We start from the raw sequence: 13,145 nt of genomic DNA on the forward strand, positions 1-13,145 counted from the left end.
CCCCCCTGCCCCGAGCACACGTTCTCTCTCTCTTAAAGGAGACACGTTCATTGAAGCGCATCAATGCATATCAGTGGAATACAGTATCCCATGTGGGCTGACCATGATTTGATCCGGATCCAGATCGGAGTCCTGATGTTGAGAGTGGAAGTTTTGAAACCGTGTTCAACTGTACGAAGACTTCAGTCCACAGAAAATATGGACTTGTGAAATCTTAAATGTGCAGAAAGACATGGTTAGCTTTTATTTTCCTTCAGTTTATATACATATTGTCACATGATGTGTTTCAGAACAATTTAAATTTTCATTATTACATCACATAAAATGTACCCAGTTTGAAATATTAAAGGTATTATTCTGATGTTATCTGTCAGAGCAATAAAAATTAAGACAGAGTTTAATAATTTAACGAAGAAAAGGCCTTAGGCCAATCTTCTCTTTTTTATTTTGGGGACTTTTGTCCAATTTAATGATTTTAAACTGGTAAAAAACAAACTGCCTGCATGGAAATAAAATGACCATATATATAATGAATATAATGAATATATAATTCATTAATTTGTTTTTACTTTGTTGTTGAAGAACTGCCAAAGAAACACTCTCAATGGCAAATGATTAGAATATTATTTCTAAATGTTCAAGTTTGTCAATTAAAATAAAGCTTTGGCCCTTTGGTAGGGAGGTCGCCATCCAATCAGAAGGTCGGGGGTTTGAGCCCCAACCCACTGCAGTTTGCCAAAGTGACACTCTTCCCCCGCCCGATTTGTTTATTCAAATACGAGTGAGGAAACAAAAATTGCTGTATGTAGAGAGCGTCAAATCTATAACGGAAAGCCCTGTTTGTGTGTGTGTGTGACTGGCTGAATGAGAAACATTGTAAAGCACCTTGCAGAACCTGGGTGAGGTTGACATGGTGCCATACATGTGTGGACAATTTACCGTTTGTCTCGTTCGTTTATTCGCCAGGATCACTCAGTTGTAAAGGAAGGGAGCGAACCAGAATAAAACGGCGAGCGGTTTGTGTCTCAGAGCTCAGTTTTGGAGTTCATCTGTGACTCTGAGCCGTTGAGTGAGCCGAGCGAAGAAGTGTCTGGACAAGTCTGTGATCTCACTGCAGTGGGAAAACTTCAGGGAATTTCACATGTGGGAATCTTGAGTCTGCTTTAAAAAAATGTCTGTCTGACTACAGAATAAAGCTTCAAAGGAAAATGACTAAAAACCAGACGATATTTCAGCCAGACGTTACAAGGAGGCAGATGTCTTCGGTTTTCCGCTCTCATTGTCTCCCTATAAGGTCTCCGCAAATCCTGCACGACATAAACAAACAGCTTGCATATTTTAGATGCATGTCACCTCGATAACGGTTTGCCGTTGTTGTAATCTAATGATGGTGATACTTGGCCTTGGGCTTTTTGACAGCTGCTGCGTTTCCTGGGTTTTGCACAGACTTGTTGAATACGACTCGTTCTTAATGACTTGACTGAGCTGAATGGTAGGTCTGGGTATTTATCAGACAATTCTTCTGTCTAGGCGTAGATTGTCAAGTCGTATCGCGTGATTGGTAATGAGCGACGGACAGCCTACGAATACGAAGACGAGAAACAGATTTGAGCGGTGCTGGCGAAGCAGAGCAGCTGTCAGATGTGTCGTCTTTGATTTGGCGACTGCCACGAATGGGCTGTTTATGGTCTGCAGTCTGTTTTTATAAACATAAAGCCGTATGTATTTGTGTAAAGTCTATGTCGAGCGGAGGAGTATTTCTAGCTCCCAGGTCCTGGCTCCGTTTCCAGAGAGACGTTTTTGGTCAGAGTAGCAGATGTTTCTCTGACACACCCCTCGATGTTCTTTCACTTGCTGTTTTACTCTCTTTTAACAGTAAACATCACTGCAAACAGGATTTATTATCACCGAAAGACGAAGGCAGATAACAGTGTTTTTGCCTGAGTGTGTGTGTGTGTGTGTGTGTTTGTCAGTCTGTTACCAAAATATCTCATGAACCACTGGATAGATTTTAGTTAAACCTACCGCCACAGCTCATCTAAACCAACCAACACAAAAACGGCTATGACACACTCATTTTTATCGATATTGAACTAAATTTTGCTGTGGTAGTAGCTGAGCACCATCCCCAAATCATGCTCATGTATTTTTGTTTAAAACTTTAGCCTTAACAGTTGGCGCCGACCCCGTCTTTAGCAAAATACCTCATGAACCACTAAAGATATTTTACTGAAACTTTCCGAAAGTATATCTGAATCTAGACCTTTAGAGTAAACCCAATTCAAAGTGTCTGTCAGCTGATCGACCTCAGTCAACACAGAATGGGCTGTAACTATGCATTATTTACAGATATCGAGCTAAAATTAGGTGTGATTGTAGCTGAGAGTCATCCTCAACACATTCTCTGATAGATGTCGTATTTCACGTCAGATTGAACGTAACGTCATTTACAAGGCTCGCCTGAAGCGGCTCTAACTCTGTCCCTTCTCATCGTGAGATCATTTTAGTCGGAATCTTTGGCATAAAAGGCGACGAGCGATAGGCATTCCTTCAATCAATGCTGTTTTGTGCTCGTTCGCCCGTTGGTAATAACTGTGACTCCTAACGTGTTTTTTTTTTTTTTCTCCTAAACCTAGTTGAAAACGGTGACTGTGAATGCAGCTGTTTGGCCCGTTGTGAAGCGTTCGCAGACATTACGCAGCTACTTTGCCTTCACGGTCTTGTTGAAGCTCTGGTTTTTTTTTTTGTCTTCTTTTGAATAAGTCAAGCTGAACGATACACTGACTCTAAATTTTTAAACGAGGCGCTTCCAACCTTTTTGAATGGGTTGGGTTGGTCTCCGTAACCCGGCCCCCTAGCCCCCAGCCTCCGACGTAAAAAGGGGTTGTTTTCCTCTCGTCCGGCAGAGCTGTTGCACCACTTTTTCTCGACAACAAGGAAAGAACCCGAGCCCTGGAGCCGCCTCGGTCGAAAAACTCCCTCCTGTCTCTGTCCATCCGTCAATTTGTCTTCTGTTGCTGCTCCCTGCAACCAAGGACAGAGGCACTGACTGTCAGCAGAAACTCAGAGCTGTAAATCACCCTCATGCTTTCACGTGTGTGTGTGTGTGTAAGTGTGTGAGAGACTTGTGTCTGTTGACTTTGTGAGCCGTGCGTGCATTAGTGTGTCGGTGTGGGTGTGTCATTAGCGCCGTGTAAAGCAGCAAAGGGGACGACAGAGCGCTGGCGTGAAGCTCTCACTCTTCTGACCTACTTTCCCCCCCTCCGCCTCCCCACATCTGGCGCCAAACAAGCGCACCAGATCAAATGCCAGCCATTCTGGTCACTTTCACATTATTTCTGCATTCCCCCTCTAACCGCAGCGTTGCTTTGTCTGCGTTTGCCTTTTGTTACGTTCGAACACGAACAGGTTTGTAGAAATCCGGCCCCCCCCTCCCCTCCCTGTGTTGTGGTCGGTAGTCTGCAGCTAAGTCTCTTTTGTTGTTTATGCTTTTCTTACTTTTTTGTTTTGTCGCTGAGTCAGCAAAGTCGAACTTTGGGAATTGGGGGAGTCACAAATCCGTCAGCATCCAGCTAAGGATATTAAAGTTTATGCACACAGCAGCAGCAGCAGCAGCAGCCAGCCTCCAATCCATTTACCAGACCAGGAAGCAACCTCCCACCTCTACTGTCACTAACGGCTCCCATTATGGAAACTAATATGGAAACTCTATTCCTTTGGGCTTGTTTCTCTTGTGCTCCTTCATGAGCGCGGTTCAGTTTCCTCCTGTGGTTTTGAAGCCAAACAGTAGCTGCTGCTGCTGCTGCTGCTTTGGACTACAAAATATCTATAAGTTTGTGAGTACGACTAAGGGCGGCCATGATTCTGCACTTTAAACAGTGGTTGTTTTCACATGTTTATATAGTATAGTGACGTTAAAATTAACAATCGAATAATTCAACATAATTCTTACAAATGGGTGTTTTTTTATTTTCTTAATAAATACTAGAACATAAACAAGTTAAAATCTCAGCATTCCTTGAGGTAATGCATACCACTCACCTCTTATCATGCCTTTTTTTTTTTAACTCAGATAATCTTCCAGTGAGAAATGACATCATCAGAGCCGTTTAAAGCCTTAAAAATAATGTTATCAGAGAATATGTCTGAATGACAAACTCTTAAAGAGTTTGAGCAATTTGGGGATCAGCCTCAGCTGCCAACACAGGTTGACTCTAAAGGTTAATCACTTATTGATGCACAGTCAGTGAATCCTTTCTGCATCTGTCCACCGCGTCATGAGATATTTTGCAAACAGATACACAAACCAACACACACAGACACGGGCAAAACCATTATTGCCATTTCACCTTCAGCAGTGGGCAGTAAAAATATATATATTTAACTTTATGGTTGTCAAAGTGAAAGCTACAACCGACAAATAAATTTTGCTCACAGCGGATGATGGATACGAACAGATGGCTTCAGTAAAGGAATGTCAACTTTGCCGGTCAGATTTCTGTAAAATGCTAGGAAAGGGTCCTCGTACAAAAGAGGTGTTGTTCTCAGCGCCCGTCGTGAGGACTGGGTGAAGAGCAGGGGAGAAACACACACACATACATTGCACCCAAGTTGGACGCTGGTTGCTTGGAAACCGAAAACATATTGAGGAAGTAGCTCGTTTTTCCTGCTGCAGAAGGTATGTGTCACACCGTCAGAGGAAAGCCCTGGCATTACAGTAACAGATGAGGAGGAGGAGGAAGGCGATGGATAAAAAGCTTCAGGCTGCAGGACCTCAGAGTGATCGTCTCTCACACACAAACTCCCCCATGTTTTTATGTGCGTGAGAGTCTCTGATTAAACCTGTCGAGGTGCCGCCACACAGTTGAAATTATTTGGGCTTCACCGCAGCTGGCGCCCTCACTTGGTGCAGTGCGGAGCGGCTTTTACGTCAGGCATCAAACCGCTTTAAAATGTTATCACTTCAGGTTACTTCACCCAGGGGAAAGAAGATGGATGTGAGAGTCGTACAGACATGACTACTATCTGAAAAGATTGTGATTTTTGACCAAAACAGCTACAGCTCTGTCATTTCTCACCTAAAGATGATCTCAGTCTAAAAGGTGGTGGGCAATCTGCATTCCTTTGAGGAAGACTAGGCCTTTAGTTTGTTTACAATAAGTGGCTTAAATTCAGCATGAAGGAAGAGCGTGGCTCTTTGCGGTCAGTGACACAGCGTCACATGCCATCTCCTCTAATGACTTGCAGATTGGACCGACACAGTGGCCATAAAAAACATTTGACATTGTAAGGGGGCTACAAAGGGTATCTTTTACGATAATTTGCTGTCACTTACCAGCGGCCTGTGAGTGAAGAGCTTGCCATGAATACAAATGATCTCCATCCACATTCTGTTATCATCTGAGAGCACACACGAGGCAGATGTTTTTTGGGTTTTTTTTAAGAGTCGAGCACAGTGAAACTCTGTCTCCACTCCTTTAGGCTGTGTAGTGAGGTTTTTGACTCGATTATTCAGTGGCATTTTTGAGAGTGAGAAAAGGCTTGAGGAATGGAGGAGATGTGTGCATGTGCCAATTTTTAAGAAGAAAGGGTGGTGTACAGGGTTGTAGCAACTACAGGGGAACTAAGTTGATGAGCCACACAATGAAGGTCTGGGAGAAAGTTGTGGAAGCTAGACTTAGACAAGAGGTGACTATTTGTGAGCAGCAGGATGGTTTTATGCCAAGAAGGAGGACCACAGATGCTATCTTTGCTTTGAGGATGTTGATGGAGAGGTACAGAGAGGGTCAGAAAGAACTTCATTGTGTCTTTGTAGATTTAGAAAAATCAAACGTCTGGGTGCCGAGGGAGGAGCTTTGGTGCTGTATAAAGAAATCTGGAGTTGCAGAGAAGTATGTTAGACTGGGACAGGACATGTATGAGGACAGCAGGACATGTATGAGGACAGCAGGACAGTGGTGAGGTGTGCTGTAGGAGGGACAAGATAGCTTCAATGTGGAGGTGAATGAGAGGGAGGCAGGCGGAGCTGTGAGGCTACAAGGTCAGAAGTCACAAAGGTGCAGGACTTCAAGTACTTCAGGTCGATTGTCCAGGAAAATGGAGAGTGTAGAAAAAAGAGGTGAAGAAGAGAGTCCAGGCAGGATGGAGTGGATGGAGAAAAGTTTCAGATGTGATTTGTGACAAAAGGTCAAAGGAAAGGTTTACAAGACATTGGTTAGAAAAGCTATGTTGAATGGTTTGGAGACAAAAAGACAGGAGACAGAACTGGAAGTGGAAGAGCTGAAGATGTTGAGGTTCTCCTTGGGAGGGACGAGGATGGACAGGATTAGGAATGAGGTCATCAGAGGTACAGCACAGGTTGAAGGACTGGGAGATAAAGTTAGAGAGGACAGACTGAGATGGTTTGGACATGTGCAGAGGAGGGACAGAAGGATGTTAGAGACAAAGAGGACAGACTGAGATGGTTTGGACATGTGCAGAGGAGGGACAGTGGGTATATTGGTAGAAGGATGTTAGAGATGCAGCTGCCAGGAAAAAAGACGAAGAGGAGACATCTGGATCCAGTTAGAGAGGACATGGAGGTGGTTGGAGTGAGGACAGAGGACACAGAAGACAGATTTAGATGGAGGAGGATGACTCGCTGGGGAACAGCTGAAAGAAAAAAAAGAAGTTATTTTGCATGTAAGAGTTATTCAGAGCATGCAGACCAGTTCCCCTTTCTATTTTGGTTACTCTGGCCTCGGGAAAGGACTGCTTCCTTATGCTCTTCCCTGGTTTTCTTCTGCATGCTCACAGACTTGCGCTGAGGAGATGTTTGTGCAGAGTTTGTGCAGATAACCATTGCTGTCGAGCATATCGGGTTCAAAGAACAAGCCAGAGATTGAGCAAAGGGACAAACTGATCAATCGCTTAGCGGAGAGAATTACTTTGCAGTGATGTCCGCATCTGAAATGACAAAGGCATAGTGGTAAACAGAGGGAGGGGCAGACCGGGGTAAGTTACTCGTGACGCCCACAGCTAAAAGGGGATTATGAATAGTTAAGCAGGGCACTGGGACACAGGCATTATCATCATTAGTGTACGACATGGTTTTCCTCGTTTAAAAGTCCCCTCTGTTCCAAAACAAAACAAAGCAGTCAGGTTTCTCAGCGCCGATCGTGCTGAATTCAGACCTCATTTCAGGGCGTCTCTGATTTTGATTTAGAGCGCTGACCGATTGTAAACTCTAAGAGAATGCAAGAGCTTCCTGTTGACAGCGAACTCTATTGATACAGATGGTTTCTGAAAGAGGAAATTTGGTTCTTGCCACACTTCTGCACACTTTTGAGTGGTTTGTGTCTGAGACAGACTTCTAACCTGTCTGATTGAAAAACTGAACATCAGCTTGATTTCAGTGGGAGGGCAGAGATTTCATTTCATTCTCAGTTCTTGTTGTTGGGAGAATTTATCAGTTACAGTAATAGGATTTGAACCAGCAGCCTAAAGCCTTGTAGTAAAGCTGTCCTGTGGACATCACCTCAGGGGCCCAGAGAAGGACAACCTTGTTGTTACCCCTGCTTTTCGTCTGACGTACTTCTCCTGATCTCTCAAGATCAAGCGCAAAATCTCCAGGACTCAGCGAGCCTTTGCTCTGCCTGTGGTGCTTTAAATATCTTAAACTTTACTGTCGGGCCATATTCTGGTCAAACGTCTGATCGATCCCAAATAAATATGGGGGCCATCCACGCATCCACAGTTTTATGAATACGCAAAAGGCTTTTTAGCATTTCAGCCCTGCATCCACAAGGAGGCTGTGTTTTAGGAGCCCAAAATTTGTCTCTCTTGAAGATGGGTTCTGGAGAGGAAAACATCTTTGTTTTTGTGTAGACAGCTAAAACAGGACCAATTGAAGCTGATGTCATAGCTCCACCTCTAATCTAACCCACAACCCGAGGGTCTGCTCTTTTTCTTGTTGTTTGCATTTTGCACTCAGGCTGTATGCTCCATGCCCTATTTCCTGGTTTTGGTTTGTTTTCATGGCGGCGTTCAAGCCCCCCATACAGGCCTGGCGTGGTCTCTACAGTGTTTTGGGTCTTTTCGATGTTTCCATGTGGATGAAGACATTTCTAGGAACAATGCCACAAGAAATAAAAAGATTATTTTAGAAAAAGGAAACGTATTTCTGCGCGGACGAGGTCTTACAAGGCGCAAACTCAAAGCCAGAATCTATAGCTTGTTTTGCAATAAAATGGCACCACGATGTTACCAAACCCCCCCTCCTCTCATTATGCCACCGCCGCCCGCCTTTCCTCCCTTGCTCTGGCCGAACAGAGGCAGGCTTGTGTCCGTCCCATGGACGTCTAGTGCTGCTCGTTCCACGGCACCGTCTCTCCCTTCCACACAGATGTCCGTTTGGCTTGGTCACTCCACATCCACTGCTGGCCCAGATCCACAGCAGCTCCCCCCCACCACCACCACCGCCCACCTCCTCATCTGCGCCGCCTTTAAAGAATTTCAAGGGGCCCACAGTCCTGCCTCCAACAGGCAGCCTGGAAGTGTCTGAAGGTAACTTCAGTGACAAGAAAAACAAGAAGTCTTCAAGTGAATTCCTCGGCCTCCACTCAGCCGTGCCTTCTGAAATCTTAATCCACTGAAGAGCTCAAATCTTTGGAATATTTGTACAGCATACCTCATAAGTAACTTGGGGAAAAAAATGTGTGTCGGTACCTTTTACTTTCTTTAATTTGGTTGCCTAAACCTTTTGGACTGAATATTTTCACACAAGTATAGTGAGACTACAGGGCAGAAGCAGATAAATGTTTAAATTGTCTCTTAAAAAAAGGAATATAAGAAACTCATTTACTGGTTTCCTCTTCCTGATGGGGGGGAATAAATGCAGTTGGTTGGCTTTTTTTATATTGCTTACATTTTCTCTTGGTGTAGAACAGGCTGGATCATGTTCGCTTTGTTTTGTTTTGTTTTTGTTTGTTTTTCTTGAACTGTTTTTTTTTTTGGCGCCGGCCGAAGAAGTGTACCTGCTGCTCCGGCTCACGACACCGATAAGAGTGGCAGGGAGGAAAGAAAAAAAACCACGCTAAATTGTTTTGTAAAGTCAGAAAGAGCAGCCGTTTCGGTGAGTTCTCCATTGTGATTGCAATATGCTAAAATATAAAAAGATTGGGTTTTTTTTCTGCTCAGGTTGTTAACTTTAGTTTCAAATCGCTGCTTCTTTATGATGCAGGCTGTGCACTTTGTCTGTATTTGTTTCTGGGTTTTTTTTTCCTGTATTTATTTTTCTACATTTTCTTTATCCCAGGTTGCAGCCTCTCCAGCAGTGTTTAGAGAGCAGGCCGTCTCTAAGTTAGTGAAATTTCAGACATTTTACAGTTTGATTTGCACAAAAACAATCCAAATACACAGTGTTGTTTTTGCGAGCGCACATATTTGCCTTTGGGACAGACTTATTGGCCCCAGTGTGTTGTTGGCGGAGCTCAGGAAGCTCTCCCGGCTCCCGCGGTTGAAGAGCCTCCGGTGCTTTTTAACTTGGCTGCTGAATTCTTCTGGACTCCACGCTTTGATGTTTTACTTGGGATTTCCTCATTCCGCCACGGCCATCTAACCGCTGATCCCGGCCTGCTTTCACCCTAATTCCTTCACGTTTTATTGGAAATAAAAACAATGAACTTTTCACCTGGCGTTAGGTTGTTTGTTTTTTTGCGTGCGGGGCCCTGTTCCGAGCTGCAGTTATCAGGTAAAAATCTTCCCATTGTGCTGGTATACGTGCAGTCACATGGACACACACGTCTAGGGCGTTCTATCCCCTCAGTGTGGGCGTTGTTTCTGCTGGAGCCACTGGGTTTGAAAGGGGGTGTTGACGTTTGGTGCATGAATGCAGCAATGCTCGACATCCTCTAGTGGCAGCTCGGGAAAAGTGCATTCCTCCTCGGTGTGCACCGGGTCTGGGAACGCTCGTGGCTCAGTCAAAGGAAACAGAGCACTTTAATGACAACGGCTGGATTTTAAATGTGACCAATAATCTTAATATAACTAAAGCTTTAAAGGCCTGAAAATAGCACTCATGTTGTTTTGTGTCATTTATTTTGTTAAAGTTTTAGAGTTGGAAATGTAACTTTGAAATAAAGTCATTCAGTCTTTGATTTGATTGTACTTCCAAAAACTAAACATCCTTGTTTTGTTTTTGTTTTGTTTTTTTAATTCCATCTCCAGACAGGAAGGGGGCACTGCTGCATCCATGACACAGGGGAAGAGCGGCACTCATAAAATCTGTCTGGTGTGCTCTGATGAGGCGTCGGGATGCCACTACGGTGTTCTCACCTGTGGCAGCTGCAAGGTTTTCTTCAAGAGAGCAGTGGAAGGTGCAGAGCTATAAGACATTATTCATCACGTCCCTGTTTGTCACAAGCTAAAGTGCTGATGGTGTGTAGTTCATTGACTGATCAGGCATTTTCCTGTGTGTGTGTGTTTGTGTGTGTGTGTGTCTCAGGTCAGCATAATTACCTGTGTGCTGGGAGGAACGACTGCATTATCGATAAAATCAGACGGAAGAACTGCCCCGCCTGCCGCTTCCGCAAGTGTCTGATGGCAGGAATGAACCTGGAAGGTACGAGGACGCCTCACTGACAATCCTGTTCTTCGTCACTCGGTGTCCAACTCAAACGCCTTCCTCTCCGTTTTCCTGCTTTCTCTTCCAAAAGCTCGTAAAACCAAGAAGCTGAATCGCCTAAAGGGCTGCCAGAACAGCGCCCCGCCCGAGCTGACGCCCGAGCTGCCGGTCGAGACCCGCTCCATCGTGCCCAAGTGCATGCCGCAGCTCGTCCCCACCATGCTGTCCCTCCTGAAGGCCATCGAGCCGGACACCATCTACGCTGGCTACGACAGCACGCTACCCGACACCTCCACCCGCCTCATGACCACCCTCAACAGGCTGGGGGGGCGGCAGGTCATCTCCGCCGTGAAGTGGGCCAAGGCTCTGCCAGGTCAGTGTTTGAAATCTGCCAAACGTGGAAAGAAGTCTATCAAAGTTTGCAAACCTAAAAATGTCTGCATCTCAGTCAGTTTTGCAGATATTGAGCTACATCTCAGCGTGGTAGTAGCTGAGCGTCATCCCCAACACATATTCTGAGCACCAACACACCACACAACGTCTTTGTTTAAATATTTAGCATGTGAGGAAGAGCGCAGTATACGTTCCTTCAAGAAATCCTGATATTATAGTTCTCACTGAATTTGAACTCTTTAGCCACAAACTGTCAAACACTGAGGCCGAATGAAAACTTTGTTGAGATGTTTCCGTTCTTGCTTCCCCCTCAGGTTTCAGGAACCTGCACCTGGACGACCAGATGACTCTGCTGCAGTGCTCCTGGCTCTTCCTCATGTCGTTCAGCCTCGGCTGGAGGTCTTACCAACAGTGCAACGGCAACATGCTCTGCTTCGCGCCGGACCTCGTCATCAATGAGTGCGCACCGTCGTCCCAACTCTTTGGGGTTTTTCGTGTGTTTTGGTTCTTAAAGACGTCTTTGTTAAAACTGTTGTTGAAGTTTTTTGAAGGGAAACTATGACATCAGTTGGAAAAGAAAACTGAATTAATTAGCCGGGGCTTAATTAATGGAGGGTCTCATGAGAACTGAGCATAAATGAGATACTTTTTATTTGTTTCTTTTCTACAAAGACAACTTTAAATCAAATGGTTCCTGTTAGCAACTGAGTCAAATTCAGCTAAAGATTATTTGCAGCTAATTTTGGTTTGTTTGCCATTAGTTTTTCTCCTGGTATTTATTGAATATTTGTTCACATTCAGGCGATTATATAAATGACGTAAAATCAGCTAAATCCCTAACCGAGTGTCCGTCTGCACCCTCAGAGAGCGGATGAAGCTGCCCTACATGGCCGAGCAGTTTGAGCAGATGATGAAGATTTCCAGCGAGTTCGTGCGGCTGCAGGTGTCCCACGATGAGTACCTGTGCATGAAGGTCCTGCTGCTGCTCAGCACAGGTCAGACTTCGGCCCCCTGAGCTGTTTTTCCTGAACTTGATGGCACCGTAGGGAAAAGAAAACAGGTTCCACTTCTTCCAGGGCTCAGGTGTTGACACTGGGTGTGTGTGTGTGTGTGTGTGTGTGTGTGTGTGTGTGTGTGTGTGTGTGTGTGTGTTCTCCCGCAGTGCCTAAGGACGGCCTGAAGAGCCAGGCGGTGTTCGAAGAGATCCGCATGTCGTACATTAAGGAGCTGGGCAAAGCCATCGTGAAGCGCGAGGAGAACTCCAGCCAGAACTGGCAGCGTTTCTACCAGCTCACCAAGTTGTTGGACTCCATGCATGAGGTACAGAGACGCAGCGCACTGGTCGAGCGTTTTAGGAGACCCTGGCAGCACAGGAACTCTGCTAGTGATCATTAGAGATTGATAACAGGAACTTTGTTCTGTTTCTTATAACTATTTTAAAGTCAGCGCCACATGAACTGAAGTAGGTCTTTTTTTGTGAATCTTAGTTGGTCTGATTGTTTTACAGTTTACCTGTTAAAGTGACAAAAATCCAACTTTAAACAACTAATTAGAGCAAGAGAAACCTAAACCAAAACAATCCTTTCAAACAGATCGCAAATATCTTATATTTTCAAAGCGGGCTTTTTAAATAAAGAAGGTGGAAGTCAGGGGAGGGCAAAATTTTCTTTTCTTTCCTTGTGTTAGCAACTGAGCTTTTATAGTGTTGCAAGTAGACCCTCACAGGTATAGCACAGACTGTTCAATAAGTTTTAAGCTGGCGGAGATCATCAGCAATCAGTTACCAATAAGTTTTTAAAGTAGAAAAAGTATACTTTCAACTGCTTCCATCCATTTATTCTGAGCTTTAATATACTAATATACACACCGTGTGAGAAACCTTTAACTCTGAGAGGCCCTCAGTGATCTAGATCAGAGGTCCCCAACCCCCCCACACAGAAAGAATAATTAACTTACAGTATTTCCGTTTAAAAACTGACTGGATTCTCTCCACTACATCCGTCTATGACTCCCTCTTGATGCGTGTCAGAACGCTTATTGAGGTCACGTGATCTGTTACCGCTAAAAACAAACCCACAAGCAGAAAAATGAGTAAAAAACAAACGTCTCTGGAAACCCTAGATGGGACCGTCTGGTTACTGAGAAACTG

At 44.6% G+C, this 13,145-nt stretch overlaps 1 protein-coding gene across 1 annotated transcript in view; it reads left to right on the forward strand.

Moving 5' to 3' along the window:
• The window catches only part of nr3c1 (nuclear receptor subfamily 3, group C, member 1 (glucocorticoid receptor)), a 23,487-nt gene extending 10,469 nt beyond the window's left edge, over positions 1 to 13,018 (forward strand). Inside the window, exons 3-8 of the mRNA XM_017424158.3 lie at positions 10,207 to 10,355; positions 10,484 to 10,600; positions 10,695 to 10,976; positions 11,311 to 11,455; positions 11,861 to 11,991; positions 12,159 to 13,018. Of these exons, the coding sequence (XP_017279647.1) occupies positions 10,207 to 10,355; positions 10,484 to 10,600; positions 10,695 to 10,976; positions 11,311 to 11,455; positions 11,861 to 11,991; positions 12,159 to 12,391 (1,057 nt within the window). The 3' untranslated portion in view covers positions 12,392 to 13,018. The remainder of the gene's footprint in view (positions 1 to 10,206; positions 10,356 to 10,483; positions 10,601 to 10,694; positions 10,977 to 11,310; positions 11,456 to 11,860; positions 11,992 to 12,158) is intronic.
• Positions 13,019 to 13,145: the final 127 nt, after the last annotated feature.

This window comes from Kryptolebias marmoratus, linkage group LG9 (assembly GCF_001649575.2).
Source record: "Kryptolebias marmoratus isolate JLee-2015 linkage group LG9, ASM164957v2, whole genome shotgun sequence".
NCBI lineage: Eukaryota > Metazoa > Chordata > Actinopteri > Cyprinodontiformes > Rivulidae > Kryptolebias > Kryptolebias marmoratus.